The following is a 17,813-nucleotide window of genomic DNA, read 5'->3' as shown; positions in this document are numbered from 1 at the left end:
CTCTAGAAGTTTCTTTTTTTTTTTTTTAAAGATTTTATTTATTTATTCATAGAGACAGAGAGGCGCAGAGATACAGGCAGAGGCAGAAGCAGGCTCCATGCAGGGAGCCCGATGGGGGAGTCGATCCAAGGTCGCCAGGATCACGCCCTGGGCTGCAGGCGGCGCTAAACCGCTGCACCACTGGGGCTGTCCCATCTCTAGAAGTTTCATTTGGGTCTTGTTTTCTTCTCGTTCTCTCTTCATTATATTTGTGTTTTCCTCTGCATTCCTGAGTAACTGGAGCATATTTATAATAGCTGGTATACAAGCTTTCCTATTTCATCATCTCTGTCATTTCTAGGCTTTTTTATATCGATTGACTTTTCTCCTGGTTATGGGTTATATTTTCTCCATGTCTGATAATTTTATTTGGATTTCAGGACACTGAATTTTTATGTTTTTTGGTGCTGGATTTTGTTATATTCCTTCAAAAAATATTGGCCTTTTATCCAACAGGAAGTTAAGTTAGTTGGAATCATTTGATCCTTTTGAGGCTTGCTTTTCTGCTTTGTTAGGGTGAATCAAAGCAGTCTTCAGTAGCCCCACTCCTTGGGCGATTCCCTTCTGAAGAGTTCATCCTATGTTGGGAAAATGCCCATCTCTGTGTGAGCTCTGGGCTTTGCACGTCCCACTGTTTATGGCGGTTCTTTACTCAGTCTTGGGAATTTCATCCAAATATATGCAGATTAGGATTTGACCAGTGATTTGAAAGGTCTCCTCTGTAGGTCTCTTGAGCTCTCCCCTGAACACCTTTTTTCTTTCTAGTATCCTGCCCCTATAAATGTAGCTTCTTCAATCTGCCAACACTTTTCCCTCAACTCAGTGAGACATTGGGTGCTGTTTAGATTTTCTATACTGATGCTGTCTCCTGGAAGCTGCCTCTGGGAGTAATCCTGGGCTAGGACTCACCTCATTGGTTTTCCTTCTCTTAGGAATCATAACCCTGTGTGGCATGTTGTCCAATGTCTGAAAAATAGTTGTTTCATATATCTTGCCTGTTTTTCTAGTTGTTTATGGTGGGACAGTAGTTCTTGGCAGTTAGACCTTCAGGCCAAAAGCAACAATCCTCTATATTTTTTCACTATTTTTATGACTATTTTTGGAAATGTATACTTCCATATGATCTTCAAGATAATTACCTCCTATTACAAAACCCTGTGCCATAAAAATTACAAGTGAAACATGAAATATATATATTACCTTTTGAAAGTTGACATTTGTGCTGAATGTACAAAAGCAATAGCAAGTTTGCTGATGTGTTGTCAGGAATCAAAGCAGTGTCACTGAATTGCACAAGGAGTCATATTCTTCACCCCCTTGCAGTCACAAACACAAAAGCCAGTTTCATTTTAAAGTGTTCTTAATAAAAAAGTAAAATTTAACTTTACCAAATCTTGACACGAGTAGACACCTTTTTAATAATCTGCATGATAAAATGGGAAGTACACATAAGCACTTCTGCTGTGTACTGAAGTATGATGGTTGGCTTCAGGAAAAGCACTGTAATTGTAATTGTTTGAATTGCAAGCTGAACTAGCTCTTTTTTCATGAGGCACTACTTTTATTTAAAATAATAACCAGCGGACAAATATGATTATTCAGATTTGGGTATTTGGCAGATGTTTTCTTGCAAATAAACAAAATAAGCCTGTCTCTTAGAGAAAACAACTGACAATATTTGTTGCTAGTGATAAAATATGCGCTTTCAGTGACAATTAGCATTTTACAATTAGTAAATTGTGTTTGCCACTATGAGCTTAATAGCTTCCCAATAATTAAAAGGCTTTTCTGATGAGATTCAGGGGGTGATACTAATGGAAGTGATTTTTAAAATATTGTGTAATAAAGTGTGTCAACATTTGGAAGATTCACATGGATCAGTGAACTAATATTTTCCAAATGATCAATGCATGATGTTACAACATGATGCACAAGTAAAAGATCCATTCAAAGTTCAAGATAGGCCAATGGATTTTAATGTAATGGAGTATGAAAAGTTTATCAATATATTGGACACTTGGGTGGCTCAGTCAGTTAAGTGTGTGACCCTTGATTTCAGCTCAGGTCATGATCTCAGGGTCATGAGACTGAGCCCCAGCCAGCTCCACATTGAGTATGGAGCCTGCTTAAGATTCTCTCTTTCCCTCTGCCTCTGCCTCTGCCCCACACTAATGTGCTCCCACTCTCACATTCTCATTCTCTATCTTTAAAAAAATAATTAATTAATTAAAAATTTATCAATGTGGTTTCAGATTGCAGCTTTTAGGAAACGACCACTTGTCATGTTTGGGTAGAGTATCAAAGAAGAATGTCCACAGTTATCTGATAAAGATATTCTTCTCGGGAGGCCTGACTGGCTGCAACTCTTAAACTGGGGTGTCGTGAGTTCAAGCTCCACGTTGGGTGTAGAGTCTACTTAAAAATATTCTCTTCTCTTTTCCAACTGCATAACTGTATGAGGCTAGACTTTCTTCATGTAGTTCAGACAAAATAACATATTACAACAGATTGAATGCAGAAGCAGATATGAGAATCTGTATTTTTTTCTTTTTTTTTACTTAGGCCTGACATTAAAGAGGTTTACAATAATGTAAAGAATGCCACTCTTCTTCCTAACTTCTTTGAAAATATTTTTTGCCAAATATATTATTTATATGGATGTATAATATATTGTTATTTTTAAATATATTTTTAAAGATTTTATTTATTTATTCATGAGAGACAGAGAGAGAGAGAGAGAGGCAGATACAGGCAGAGGGAGAAGCAGGCTCCATGCAGGGAGCCTGATGTGGGACTCCGTCCTGGGACTCCAGGATCACTCCCTGGGCCGAAAGCAGGCACTAAACTGATGAGCCACTCAGGGATCCCTAATTTATTGTTATTTTAAAATGAATTAATAATTTGACATTTTTTCCTGTTTTAACTTCTAGGATGGTAAGTATTGATAGTTCTAACCCATATAAACAAAGCCTTTGTGAAAAATTTTAAGAATTTTTAAGAATGGAAAGGATCTCTGAGCCAGAAAGTTTGAATTATCTGTTCTTATCAAAACATTGGGACCTGGTGCTTTTTAATCACCTTTTCTTTCTCTCTGCTGTAATTGCTTATTTCAGTTTTAAACTTTTAATTGAACAACTTTGGTAAGTTTTTGTTAGGAAATCATATCTTTTGGATCTAAATTTTAATTTATTGCCATTGCGTTGCAGGTAGTATCTTTCACATTTCCTTTAATGCTTTTTGTACCCAAGGTTATCTCTCCTTTCTTATTCCTAATCTTAGATTTTTTTTTCTCCCACTCTTTATTTCATTCAGTGCCCACAACACACTAATAAAACAGTACAAAAGCTTTGGGATGAAGGGAATACAAGGGGAGATGACAGCAGGCAAGAACTGTCCAGGAAGAAGGAAAGGGACTGATAGAGTGTGTGGGCTGTCCCTCCCTCTAGTTTGATCACTGCAAAAGTTCTAGACAAAGAGTGAGGATTGCTAGCCAATCTCTCTGCCTGGTCATCACAGGGCTCTTGACATTTGTAGATCCGCTAGGATGCGAGCCCTTCTCAAATTTTAGTGTCCTTAAATTCAATTTTGCTTGTGTTACCAAATTTGTTTTGTTTTGTTTTTTATATAATTTTATTTTATTATTTTTTTAAGATTTCATTTATTTATTCATGAGAGGCCCAGAGAGAGAGAGGCAGAGACGCAGGCAGAGGGAGAAGCAGGCTCCACGCAGGAAGCCCAATGTGGGACCCGAGCCGGGGTCCCCAGGATCACACCCCAGGCTGCAGGCGGCACTAAACCACTGCGCCACCGGGGCTGCCCTGTTACCAGATTGGATCAGGCTCTGGAGTAGCTGGCTAACTCTATTCAAAGAAAGGACTGATGCAAAAGCTAGAATGCCAATTTAATAGTTTCCTAACAAATGAACCAGATTACCTATGTCTACTGATCAATGCATTGCTTTTTTTTGCATGCAAATGTTTATTGTTTCCTAGAGACTGCTTTTGGAGATGCATCTGTGAGGGAATGAGGAAGGCAGAGTTTGGCAGAGGGAGTTGCAACTGAGATCTCCTGTGACCCTATGGAGAGCTCTGTGGTGAGAATGACCCTTTGAGATGCTCTAAGTTGAAGCAATGAGCTGGGCCTCGGAATCTCCACATCAGTCGATCATTGGTTATGGACACCCTCTGAGAGGGCCTGTAACTGTGGCTGAGGCAGGTCCCTGCAGCCTGAGGCTTTGCCTAGTGAGGGATGTGGTTGTGCACCCCCTATTCCCAGAAGATGGGGGATGGGTCTTTTGGCTCTAAAGAGAGGTTCTGGGCAGAACCCCACAGCATTCACTACAAACACATTTGTTGTAAGATACATCTTGAACTTAGAAACATTAGAAGTGAAGAAAGTGCACCTTAAGATAAGAGTAGGATAAAAAAAAAGATAAGAGTAGAAATATGGTCTAAGGATTCAGTAGTGTTTTTTGGTATAGAGATGCAAGCTGAACTCCAAGGATGAATCCAAATAGAGAATTAAAAATCCAAAGGGTCTCAGGAATTTTCTCCATTGTCTCTCATTTTTGACTCTTTTTTGCAAATCTGCTTTACTCTTCTTTCTTGATATTCCAACTCTCTTTGCTGAAGAGTTTAGCAAAGCCCGCATGGGTAGTGGATGATTACCAGTACTGTGCTGGTGAATATGTAAAATTGGCTCTCTGGCAGAAAAGAGGTGTGCACCTATATTCATGTAATTTTTACTGATATAAAGGATATGGAGGACACAATTGTAGGTAATAATGGACTATACCATACTCTTTATTGTAATTCCATATAGCTAGTTGATTCTCACAGGATTCTTTAATTGATTTTTGCAGAACTCTATGTCCTCAGCCAACCTGTAGTTATAAAGGATGAATGAGCCCCGCTCTGACATGAATGCTGGTTGATATCTCTGCTTAAATTAATGAATAAGACAAAAGTGAAATAACAAAGGTGCATGTTAGAACTTAATTTGTTTGCCATGTAGATGACTTCTTTATTCAATCAGATAATAGTTTCTCAAGTCCTGGAAGAATATCTCCTCAAGTCTTTTTCTTCTTTACTTACTGTGCAACAGTTGTTTTTGATAGGAGAGAGATTTTGCTCCTCAGGGGACCTTTGGCAATGTCCAGAGACATTTTTGGTTGTCACAATTATAGAAGGGGAGGGTGTTACTGGCATCTAACAGGTAAATAGATGCCAAACATCCCTCTCCCTAAAACAAATTATCTGGTCCAAGGTTGAGAAACTCTGATCTGTATTATTAACATTGTCTCCATAACACTTTAAAGTTTAGAAAATCAACAAGATAATAAATCAAGTCCAGATTTGTAGCATTTGCCAATTTCAGTGGTGTGAACATTCCCACTGTGGCTGATCTAAGGTACCAATATCACATCTTTAAGTGTGGAGTCATTGAAAAATATGTAGTAGCACATGTTATATGGAATTTCCACCACAAAGATACAGTAGTTATAACTAAATCCAAGAGCATAAATTATAGTAAAATATAGTAATATAATTAGTAATACATAATAGGTTCTGTGTATTTATTACCTGTATTTATAATGTACTTATGTAAATAAACATTTAATTTTTAACAATGGCTATGCTTAACAGCTGACTCATAAAATTCTTAAAAGATTTAGCAGTTTGCTCTTGCAGGTCAGTATAGACTGGTCTGGCTCCAGCTTGGCACCAAATGGCTACCCACCACTCTTGAATTCACATTTTATATTACCTGCATCTTAGAAAGATTGACCCAGTTCCAATGCCAGTTTTCTAAGGAATGGACTCTGGTTGGTCCAGATTGGGTCAGGTACCTGCAGGTTTGTGAATGTAGCTGGATCCAAAGGAAGTCTATTCCCATCCATTAGGAAACTTCTGGAAGCATCTCTGTGAGTGGGAGTGCACCCTCAGAGGAGTCTGTAACAGCACTACAGACACTGGCACATGCTTCCTCCTCCATTCCTGTTTATCAAGACTCCATGCAGAAAAAGTTTCTGACTCATCCACTGTTTCCTTCCCACAGAGATTTCAAAATAATGTATTAGATCAGTGGTTCTCAAAGTGTGGTCCTTGGATCAAAAGCAGCTGCTTCACTTGGGGTCTTGTTCAAAAAGCAAATTATTGGGCATGATTCCAAGCCTCCTCACTGAGCTATTCTGGGGATGGAGGCCAGAAGTCAGGTTTCAAAAGGTCTTCCAGGTTATTCTGAGGCAAACTGAAGATTGAGGCCACTGTACTGGATTATCTAATTTAAACAAAGTTACATTCTGTTCTTTAGGACAGCAACAAAACAAACCCAGATCATCCTGATTAAATTAGGTATTTCTTCCAGTCTTCAGAAATGACAAATAATCTCCCTTTGGATGAGTTACTCTGGCGAGCAATAATCTCATCAATCTTATATTGATTTTTACTATTTCTTCTCTAGAAAATGACTGGTCTTTTATTTCTGTGAATACTTTATTGTAACCCCATATACGCTATTAAGTCATATTTATCCGACATAATTTAACTTTTCAGGATCTGTTTCTTGATTCTCAAGAGTAGGGACTTCATTTTGTATTTGGTTTAGGTCACAGAACCTAATGTAGGACAGAGCTCACAGAAGATACTTAAATGTTGGATGAATAATCATGAAGATTTACACAAATATTTTATGTCCAATCTTTGCTTTCTTTTATTGTCATTATTCAAGTGTTATCATACATAATTTCTAAAGTAGTTACTCTGGGAAAATGTATAAGGAATTGCAGTAATTAAAACAGAAAATGACAGCTTTCTGGATATTTTCTCCAAATTATAGAATTTGTATCAAGTTATGGTGTGAAGAAGAAAAGAAGAATCGCCAGCAGTTACTCTTGAAAAGCCAATATTTTGATATGTTTCCTTCCATTTTTTCTAAGTTTATATGCTTTTCTAACCAAAAAGAGACCATATGCTGTTGTGCCCAAGATTGCGAATCCGAGAAACCACCATGAAGCCTACACGGATGCAAGCGCACGAAGGTTTATTAGCAAGCTCGAGCTTGGATCCAAGTATACCCAACACAGAGGGGCAGGGACTTGGACCCCGAAGTGGGTTACAGCTGGGTTTTTTATAGGCTGGTCTAGGGGATTTTCAGAAGGGGTGGAGGAATTTCTCAAGTTCTGTTTATACTCTGATATGGGGCTTTCAGGGCATTGAGCTCTGTTCTCATTCTAATATGGGACTTTCTACCATGGGCGTGAGCTCTGTTGTCTTTCTGATATGGGATTGCCTGACAAGGACATTCTGCAGTTTTTCCTATAAAGTTCAGCTCTTATTCACAGGGGCCTAAGATGGCTGTACTTGTGCTAATGCTAAACTTGAGGTGGAATGACCTTGATTTTTCTCGGCCTCCCCAATGCTATATTTCTAGTTTCATTAGTTTGCTTTTTTACTAAGCACTATATCATGAGCATTCTCATATAATTGAATGTTTTCTGAAACAGTGGTTTTTAATGTTCCAGATTATTCTATCATATGTATGAACTATAAGTTGTTTAACCATACACCTATTTAAGATATTTGGGTCGGTAACAATATTTCACTTTTTAAATAACTACTGTGATGGAATGGCATGCATTTAAAGAAAACCACTTATTTATTTATTTATTTATTATTTATTTATTATTTATTTATTTAGAATGCATGAGCTGGGGGAGGGGTGGAGGGAGAAGTAGAGAGAGAATCTGAAGCAGACTCTCCTTTGAGTCTGGAATGGGGTGGATGGTGGCACTTGATCTCATGCTCTGAGATCATGACCTGAGCTGAAATCAAGAGCAAGATGCTCAGATGACGGAGCCATCCAGGCGCTCCAGGTTGCATATTTTGAAAATGAACACATTCTCTCTTAGAGTTAGGATGACTTGGTTCTCTCCTCATCGTCTTTTTTCCCTTCTGTATTGAAAAACTTGCTCATCAGTTTGCTTGTTCAAGTACACATCTCTCACTGTTCCACCTCAAGCCTTTATCAGGATTTAAAGCACATGTTTACATAAACATCAAAATCACTGAGAATCTGAAATTTAAAAGGAGCCTGTTTAAGGTAGCTAGTTTTTTTGTCTGGTTTACACTTACTGTAATCTCCCATTGGCCAGCTGTTCTTTGCTGTAAACTTCCATCATCCCTTGTCAGTCCTTCATTGAGGTTTGTATGTAATAATCTCTTATTTCTAAAACAGGAAGATCCTGGGGCACCTGGTGGCTCAGTGGGTTAAGGGCCCACCTTCGGCTCAGGTCATGATCTCAGGATCCTGGGATCGAGCCCTATGTTGGGCTTCCTGCTCAGTGGGGAGTCTTCCCTTCCCTCTGTCTGTGCTCTCTTTCTCTCAATTAAAATAAATTAAATCTTGGGACTCTTGGGTGGCTCAGCGGTTGAGCACCTGCGTTCGGCCCAGTGTGTGATCCTGGAGTCCCAGGAGCGAGTCCCACATTGGGCTCCCTGCATGGAGCCCTCTCTGCCTGTCTCTGCCTCTCTCTCTATGGCTCTCATGAATAAATAAATAAAATCTTAAAAAAAAAATCTTAAAAAACCCAGGAAGATGCTAATTAATTATTTGCTTAGTGAATAGTAAGTGACTCAGGAGATGGATAGCCATATAAGAGTGTTGCCATGTTTATTATTAGTTCAAGGACCTTTTCTTCATAAAATATTTTAAGCTTTCAAAAGCCCTAAAAATTAGCACAGCATTTTAGGTTAGAGGGCGAGTTAATTTCCTATGTTGACTTATTTTTGGTAAAAGTCAGATATCTTTTAGATGAAATGTAACCAACACACAAGCACACAGGTGTGTACAAAACTTTGTAGATTGGGATCCCTGGGTGGCGCAGCGGTTTGGCGCCTACCTTTGGCCCAGGGCGCGATCCTGGAGACCCGGGATCGAATCCCACGTCAGGCTCCCGGTGCATGGAGCCTGCTTCTCCCTCTGCCTGTGTCTCTGCCTCTCTCTCTCTCTCTCTCTCTGTGTGACTGTCATAAATAAATAAAAAAAATATTAAAAAAAAAACTTTGTAGATTGATCAAACAGTTCTCTGCCATCTTTTATTTTGATAAATCATCTTACCCAGTATCAATCGACTGAACTAAATGATACTTCTTCCCTTTTTGAGGGGGGAAAACTAACATGTCAAATATTGTTCAGTTATGACTTATCTGGGATTTCAAAACCAGCTTCAATGGCATAGAACCCAAGATAAAAGCTCTGTAAACAGTTCTCAGAGTCTTCTTAAAATTAAAATCTTAGATCTAATTTTTCTCCACAATTTAATTTTTTTTCCATGTGCCAGACTTACACACACACACACACACACACACACACAATTTTTGATTACATCTCCAATCATGTCATCAGAAATCTTGATTGCTGAATGTATGACCATAAAAATTATCTCAATTAGTGTGGGATAAGTGTTCAATTATCACCAAGACCTGTTAGCAGCAGTTTAGAACTGAGGAAGAGAGACATTTACTTCTGAAACGAATTAAGTGGATGTAGTTGCTTAGCTTTACAGGAAATTTAACGGGCTGGCAGTGAACACTGCCCCTTTGTTCTGTACTTAGGAGCTAATAGTACCGTTCAGGGTTTTCCCACTTCAGTGACCTCATTTTGGCAACCAGGTAAACTTCGGGAACTCTGATGTGAAACGGTTTAATGAGAGAGGATCGGGCCCTAATTAACATAATTGAAGCGTTCTTATGCGGAGGCTTCTGCTCCTGAACTAGCAGGTACAAGCAGGTGTAATAACTGCTCATGAAAAAATACAGCACGTCGACCTGCAGGGGCTTCAGGAGGCGCTCCTGTTCCAGCCTCCTGTGAGGGGCAGCTCTACTAGCGTGAAGCAGGCGCGCTGCCGGAGGATGCCGCCAGGGGGCGCGCGTCCACAGCCGCTTCGCCAGCCGCAGGGGCCCCGGGGCGCTCCCTCCGCTCCTCTCGCTCACGTCGGCTTCCGCCGGAAGCGGCTGCCGTCAGGCGTCGTCGGGGGTGCGAGCTTGGCGGGGGTGGGTCGGCGGCTCCGGGGGCCCGAGGGCGAAGCTCGGGCGTAAGCCGGGCCGGCGACATGGACGTTCTGAAGTCGGAGATCCTCCGGAAGCGGCAGCTGGTGGAGGACAGGAACCTGTTGGTGGTGAGGATCCTTGGGGGTCGTGAGGCCGTGGGGGCCGACCTGTGTGTGGGTGTAGGGGCGGGGGGGGGGGTGACGGGCTCCGCGCGGGGATGGGGCTTGGTGGGAGCGGCCCCCGGACCCGCCTTGGACGCCTCCCTGGCGAGTCTCAGGGAGGCGCGGGATTGCAGCGAGCCCCGGGGTTCTGGCGGATGCCCCCCAGCTGCCCCTTGCGCCCGCTCCCATCTGTCCGTATTCCGCGGACGGGCCCCGGTTCTGGTGGCTCACGTCTGTCGTTTTACTGAGGGTTTGTGCCCGGCTGGAAAAAAAGTATCTGAAATCTGGGACTGCGTCCTGCTCTCGAAACCTGAGCTTTTATTATGTCGTCGTCTTTGCCCCCCTCCCCCTCCGCCTCCGCCCCATCGCGTACGAAAGCCCGTCGGCCGGCCGGCCCTTCGCTGATGGGGCGGCCGGACACCGTTCTGGACAAACAGCGGAGTGAGAGGAGAGCGAGAATTGCGAGATACAGAGGCTTCCGTAAACTGATATTCAGGACTGCGTTGCATGACAGCCCTAGACCAGCGGTTCTCAAGGCCCTGGGCCCCTGCGGCCCTGGACACTTTTCCCGATCATTGGGGATCCCAGAGAGCTTTTCTCGATGTGTTTACGGATACTTGCCACGGTAGAAGTCAAAGCTGGGAAGTCTGTCTTACGGAAGCTTAGCCGACGTTCAGGGTTGTGTTGGTTGCGGGGGTATCGCGGAGGGATCCGACGATTACGGACGTCAGGAAATGCTGACCGCCCTGTAGGTTAACATGTGTCGCCGACAAAGGTATTGACCTGTTACTGTGTTCCCAAGGCTGTGCTTTTCCATGCCCTGGACTTGATCTTGTCACAGGAACTTTGTACCTTTTAGCCTCCTTCACCTGTTTCGCTCCCCCAACACTCTGTCTCTGTATTTATTAGCTTCTGCTTTGTTTTTTGCCTTTTTTGGATTCCATAGAGAAGTGAGATCATATGGTATCTCTTTCTCTGACATTTTTTTTTTTAAAGATTTTATTTACTTATCTCACACACACACACACACACACACAGAGGCAGAGGGAGAAGCAGGCTCCATGCAGGGAGCCCGACGTGGGACCCCAGGATCGTGCCCTGGGCCGAAGGCAGGCCCTAAACCGCTGAGCCCCCCGGCTGCCCTCTCTTTCTCTGACCTAATGTCACTTTGTGTGGTGCACTCTAGCGCCATCCATGTCCCAAATGGCGAGATTTCATTTCTTGATAATGTAACTGTATAATTTTATGTAGAATCTGATGATTTAACCATCGGTGGTTTTCAGATTTCTCACCGCCCCAGTCACCATGAGAAATGTTTAGTTTGCTCTGGTGGGTATAATGGAAAAAAGTTTCATGAAACTGTTCTTAGCTTAACTACGTGTGATTCTATCATATGTTTTAATCCGTTCTGTTTGATTTTTAAAAATCCTGGTTGGGGGTCACTGTGTTGTTTTCATTACCTTGTCTGTAGTTGGAAAACACCTGTCTGTGCTACAGTGTTCCTCAGAAGAGCTGCCTCAGCTTAGTCCTTTCAAGTGAGGTTGCAGCTTTTTGTTTTTCTGGGAGTTGAAATAGTACTTAATGTGAGTGCCTCCTTGTTAAATTGGGGAAGCTCCTAAAATAGCCTCCTGTCACCTGTCCTAAATGATCTGCCTGGTGTAACTACTTAGAAGTGTAGTCTCTTGCTTCATAACAATGCTTTGGAGTCCTGGTGTTGGTGAATCATGAGCTAACATGGAGCGTCATTATATGGAAAACCCAGTGCTTCAGAAACAGTGGAGCACAATTAGCGGTTTTCATTTCTGTTGTACTCATGAGTATGGTCTTTGTGTAGAATTTTACCTTTTGTTTTTTCCCCCAATAATATTTACTGAATGTTTTCTATATGTTTCCATGTACACTACACTGTGCCACAGAGGATTAAAAAAAAAAAAAGTCATGCTTGATCCTTTAAGGACTATGCATCCAGTTTCACAGAAAATAGAGAAGCCAACAGGCAAGATATTCCTCACCCTTTGTCCTGTTGAAATGGGACATGAGGTATCATTTAAGCTTGGGTCAAACCTTCCACTTGCTCACTGGATCTCAGCTTATCTCTTTTAGGATCATCAGGAACCTTATGTCCCGTATCTCCTCTCTTCCTGTGCCTTCTGTCTACTGGCTTTTCTGGCTTTTCCCCTTCAGTCCTAGAACATACTGATGTCCCCTGTCTTTAACAAGTTTTTTTTTTTAAGATTTTATTTATTTATTCATGAGAGCCACAGAGGCAGAGACACAGGCAGAGGAAGAAGCAGGCTTCCTCTGGGGAGCCTGATGTAGGACTCAATCACAGGAACCCACAGAACCCAGGATCACGACCTGAGCCAAAGGCAGACAATCAATCAACCACTGAGCCACCCAAGTGCCCCAGGTTTTTGTTTTGTTTTGTTTTGTTTTGTTTTTATAACCAGGATTCTTAAAGTAAGTCTTAATTCCTCCACACTCCTTAACATGATGCACAAAGGTTCCTGCTCCTGCAACTGTACTGAATTGATTCTGATTAGGGATATCAGTGACCTCCAGACTGACCTCAACAGCATTTGACAGTCTTGACGAGTCTTCTTTCTACATGTGCCCCTCTAATCTCCTCCTTTTTATGATATTGCTAAAAGGATCTTGGACTTTTTTTTTTTTTTTTTTTTTTTTTCTTTTTAGGATCTTGGACTTGAAAAGGTCAAGGGTTAGTAATTTCTGTGCTGGTGAAAGACTGTGCCCATTATACTGTAGCACCAGAGTTGTTCTGGCTCTATTAAACCTTTTTCATTTTTTCAATTCTTTGGACTTGGCTTTCTTCAGTCTTTCTCATCCTTTTTTTAAAATTTAATTTAATTTAATTTATTTATTCAGGAGAGACACAGAGAAAGAGGCAGAGACACAGGCAGAGGGAGAAGCAGGCTCCATCCAGGAAGCCCGATGTGGGACTCAATCCCGGGACTCCAGGATCACGCTCTGGGCCGAAGGCAGGCGCTAAACCGCTGAGCCATCCGGGCTGCCCTCTCATCCTTTTCTTTGTAATAGTCTGTAATTTTCTTGAGCTTCTGTATTTCATGTTCAATGGGTAGCCTCTGAAAGTTTTCCTTTAGTGCAGTCAAAAAACAGTGTGGTAGAGACTTTGCTTTCCTGTTGATAGTGTATTTTGATATCTGCAGAGTAGAATTTTTGTCCTTTGTTTTACTTGGAAATTTTTCAACTGAAGAAAACTCAAAAAATTGTAGTTAGAAACTCACATGCCTACCATGTCGATTCTGTGTTAACATTTAACTATTTGCTTTATCATGATTTTTCTATCTGCCCATTCATTACTTTGTCTAACAATGCAGAAACTACTTCAGAGTAGTTTGAGCAGTCAGAACTTATTTGGGATTGGGGATAGTCTGTTTCAGTAGCTTCTCTACAGTTTGGTGAAGGGGCACTAACAAGGTAAGTATTATTTCAACTCTCACAGATTAACAATAAAAAGCTGTGGGATCCCTGCGTGGCTCAGCGGTTTGGCGTCTGCCTTCGGCCCAGGGCATGATCCTGGAGTCCCGGATCGGGCTCCCTGCATGGAGCCTGCTTCTCCTTCTGCCTCTGTGTGTGTGTGTGTGTGTGTGTGTGTGTGTGTGTGTGTGATGAATAAATAAATAAAATCTTTAAAAAAAAAACCAAAAACAATAAAAAGCTGGGACACTCCCTGGAAATGACCAAAGGTGAGGCAGCTCCTCCAGAACCAAACATAATTTTTTTGGCTGCAGATGGGGTAATGAAAACAATTTAACAATCTTAATTTATTTCAAGTTGCAGACATTGGTACACTTTACCCCTAAACAACTTGCTGTGCATCATTAGTCACACTTCAGTGTTTGCTTATACTTCTTTTTATGTGTAAGCACAAATTTATATAGTAAGAAATAACACAGATCAGTGAATTTTGACAAATACATATACCTGTGTAGGCCCATTCGTATCAGAATACAGAATGTTCCCTCGTTCCATTTCTCAGGCATTCCCTCTGCCTCCCACCCCCAGAAGCCACTACTGCTGGTTGGTTGGTTTTTCCTGCTGTAGAACTTCACAGAAGTGGAGTCCTACTGGGCACTCTGCTGTGTTCCACTTTGTTTAGTCATAATGTTTTGAGTTGTATTCATGTTGCATGTATCAGTTGCTCCCCCCCCCCCCCGCCCACACACACAGTATTCCATTAAATAAATAGACCCAGTTTGGGAAATCATTCTTTTGAGTTTGGACACCATGGCTCTTCCCAGGATTTGACTCTTAAGATCAGAGCTGCCAGGAACTTCTCTAGAAGTGTCATGTTTTCATTTCTCTTCGGGAAATGCTGGGGAGTAGAACTGCTAGGTCATAGAGTACATACATGCTTTTATAAAAAGCCACCAGATGCTTCTCCAAAGTGCTTGGACCCTGTTACACCTCCAGCAGCAGAGTTCGTTCAGATGTCCTCCATTCCTGAGAGCAGTTGTGTTGTCAGTCTTTTTAATTTCAGCCATTTGGAGGATGTGTAGTGATACCGTGTTGTAGTTTTATTTATTTATTTTTAAAGGTTTTATTTAATTATTTATGAGAGAGAGAGGCAGAGACACAGGCAGAGGAAGAAGCAGGCTCCATGCAGGGAACCTGACATGGGACTGGATCCCGGGACTCCAGGATCACACCCTGGGCTGAAGGCAGGCGCTAAACCGGTGAGCCACTCAGGGATCCCCCGCGTTGTGGTTTTAATTCTCATCTGCCTAATAATGATGATAGTGCTTTTCATGGTTTGTTTGTTTGTTTTACCATTTGTATCTCTCTTGGGTTTTGGGTTTTTTTTTTGTTGTTGTTGTTGTTGGGTTTTTTGTATCTCCTTTGTAAAGTGTTAAAATTGCTTGCATATGGGGATCCCTGGGTGGCGCAGCGGTTTGGCGCCTGCCTTTGGCCCAGGGCGCGATCCTGGAGACCTGGGATCGAGTCCCACGTCGGGCTCCTGGTGTATGGAGCCTGCTTCTCCCTCTGCCTATGTCTCTGCCTCTCTCTCTCTCTCTGCGTGACTATCATAAATAAATTAAAAAAAAAATTGCTTGCATATTTTTTAATTGGGTTGGGGTTTTTTCCTTGTGTTGAAAGAATTTTTCATAATAACATGGATGCTAGGCTTTGTCAGATATGTTTTGTGAATATTTTCTCCCAGACTATAGGTCTTCTACTCATTTTCTTTCTTTTTCTCTTCTCTTTTCCCTTTCCTTCTCTTTTTTTAAGATGTATTTATTTGAGAGAGAAAGAGCTAAGGGAGCAGAGGGAGAGAAGCAAACTGCCAAGTGGGGAACCTGACATGGGGCTGCCCCTCACGACCTGAGCTGAAAACAAGAGTTGGACACTTAACCAACTGAGCTACCCAGGCTCCCCTCTGTTCATTTTCTTAATAGTGTTTATTGAAGAGCAAATCTTTGAATTTTGATAAAGCCCAACTTATCAGTTTGTTATGGTTATTGTTTTGTGTGTCCTGTCTGGGAATATAAGAGAGTATAACTAGCTTGAGAAAAGGTTGGCAGTTCTTAAAAGTTAAACATACTCCTATATATAATCCAGTCACTCTGTTCCTAGGTGTTAATTCAAGAGGCTAAAGTATTCTTATATCCTAAAAGCTTTATGTTTTTATTTAATAGAGAGTTCTGAACAATTTTGAATCCATATTTTGGTATGATGTGAGGTAGTGATGTGGCTTATTGCATTCCATGTGGATATGCAATTGTTCCAGCACCATTTACTGAACATAATTTTCCCTTTGGGTTGTTTTGGTGTCTTTAGAAATAAAATAATTGTGTATGGTTCCATTCTGGGTGCTCACTCGTATTCTTGTAAGCTATTTAGTGATCTTTATGCCACTGCTGGACCGTCTTTTGATTTCTGTAGCATTATGTTGAGTCTCAAGGTCAGGGGAGGTAAATCCTGTCACCACTACTGCTAGTTTTTTCTTATTTCTTTTTTTGTCCTCCTCTTCCCCTTTGTCCTCTTTATTCTCTTGCTGTGATATTTTATTTTTAAACAGCCTAATTTATTGAGGTATAATTGACATACAGTAAACTACACATTTAAAATGTTCAGTCGGTGCATTTAGACATACATGTACACCTGTGCAACTTTCACCACAATGAAGAGAATGAACATCTCTTCCCAAAGTTGCCTTTTACCCTTTTGTAATCCCACCTTCCTGCTGCTGCCTGCATCCCACATCCACCCTGTCCGTGGGCAACCACTGATTGGCTTTCATTTGCACTTTCTGGAGTTATTTGAGTTACTTAGCGTGATGCCCTCAAGGTCCATCCGTTTGTTGTAAATAGCAAGATTTCATATTTTATGGCTGAATAATACTTGGTTTTCTGTGTGTGAGAGAGATCTCGAGAGAGAGAGAGAGAGATGCATCTTTTAATCTATTCATTCATCGATGGACAAGTTGTTTCCATATCTTTGCTATTGAAAATAATGCTGCTATGAACACGAGGGTGTAGACATCTTTTTGGTGTTTTCATTTTCCTTAGATAAATACACAGAAGTGCAATTGCTGAACATATTGTTAAGTTTTTGAGGAACCTCCGCATTATTTTCCAAGGTGGCTGCACCAATTTACATTCCCACCAAGAGTGCACAAGGGTTCCCTTTTCTCCACATCTTTGCCAGTGCTTGTTATTTGTTGTCTTTTGATAATAGTATTCGGACAGGTGTGAGATGATATCTCCTGGTTTTGGTTTGCATTTCCCTAATGATTAGTAATGTTGATAAGCATTTTTTCATGTGTCTGTTGGCTGTCTGTAATCTTCAGAAAAATATCCGTTCAGACCTTCTGCTTATTTTTAAATTGGATTATTTGTTTTTATGCTATTGAGTTGTAGGAGTTCTTTATATATTTTGGATCTTACCCCTTATCAGATATGCAGTTCACAATATCTTTTATTCAGTAGGTTGCCTTTTCATTTTGTTGATGATTTTGTTTGCTTTGGAGAAACTTTCTAGTTGATGTAGTTTCACTTATTTTTTCTTTTGTTGCCTTTGCTTTTGGAGTTAGATTCAAAAACTTGTCAAGACAGATGTCAAAGAGCTTACTGCCTATGTCTTCTAGGAATTTCATGGTTTCAGGTCTTATATTCAAATCTTTAATCAATTTTGAGTTAATTTCTGTGTATGGCTTAACATAGTAGTATAGTTAGTTCTTTTGCTTGTGGTAATCCAGCTCCATTTTTTTAAGAGACTACCTTTTCCTTGCCTATTCTTGACTCCTTTTTTGTAAATTAATGGATTATATGTGCATGGGTTTATTTCTGGATGCCCTATTCTTTTTTTTTTTTTTTTTTTAGATGTATTTATTTAGAGAACAAGCAAGTGGGGGAGAGGGAGAGAAACTTAAGCAGAGTCACTGCTGTGTGCAGAGTCTGAAGCAGGGCTTGCTCTCACAACCAAGAGATGATGACCTGAGCTGAAATCAAGAGTCAGACACTTAACTGACTGAGCCACCTAGGCACCCCTCTGGGCTCTCTATTCTGTTGCATTCATCCGT

The 17,813-nt window shown here is 41.1% G+C and overlaps 1 protein-coding gene and 1 long non-coding RNA gene across 6 annotated transcripts in view; both read left to right on the top strand.

The window, feature by feature from the left end:
- LOC112659013 (uncharacterized) overlaps positions 1-7,685 on the top strand; it is a 51,904-nt gene extending 44,219 nt beyond the window's left edge. Inside the window, exon 5 of one of the 2 annotated variants that reach the window (XR_003136106.3) lies at positions 4,032-7,685. This is a non-coding gene — a long non-coding RNA (uncharacterized LOC112659013). Of the gene's footprint in view, positions 1-2,969; positions 3,614-4,031 lie in introns of those variants that run through there. The other variant, XR_004813965.2, reaches the window with a different exon arrangement.
- A 2,353-nt stretch (positions 7,686-10,038) lies between these two features.
- The window catches only part of PRPF18 (pre-mRNA processing factor 18), a 54,581-nt gene continuing 46,806 nt past the window's right edge, over positions 10,039-17,813 (top strand). For 3 of the 4 annotated variants that reach the window (XR_007405675.1, XM_025445440.3, XM_025445439.3), the window contains exon 1: positions 10,039-10,216. Coding sequence is in view for 2 of the 4 variants with exons in the window: in XM_025445440.3 (XP_025301225.1) it covers positions 10,151-10,216 (66 nt within the window). In the remaining 2 variants the exon portion in view is untranslated. Of the gene's footprint in view, positions 10,217-10,733; positions 11,025-17,813 lie in introns of those variants that run through there. The other variant, XM_049100634.1, reaches the window with a different exon arrangement.

The sequence above is a fragment of the Canis lupus genome, chromosome 2 (assembly GCF_003254725.2).
Source record: "Canis lupus dingo isolate Sandy chromosome 2, ASM325472v2, whole genome shotgun sequence".
Taxonomy (NCBI): Eukaryota; Metazoa; Chordata; class Mammalia; order Carnivora; family Canidae; genus Canis; species Canis lupus.
Note: the sequence above shows the minus strand (reverse complement) of the source record. Positions and strands in the feature narration are given on the sequence as shown.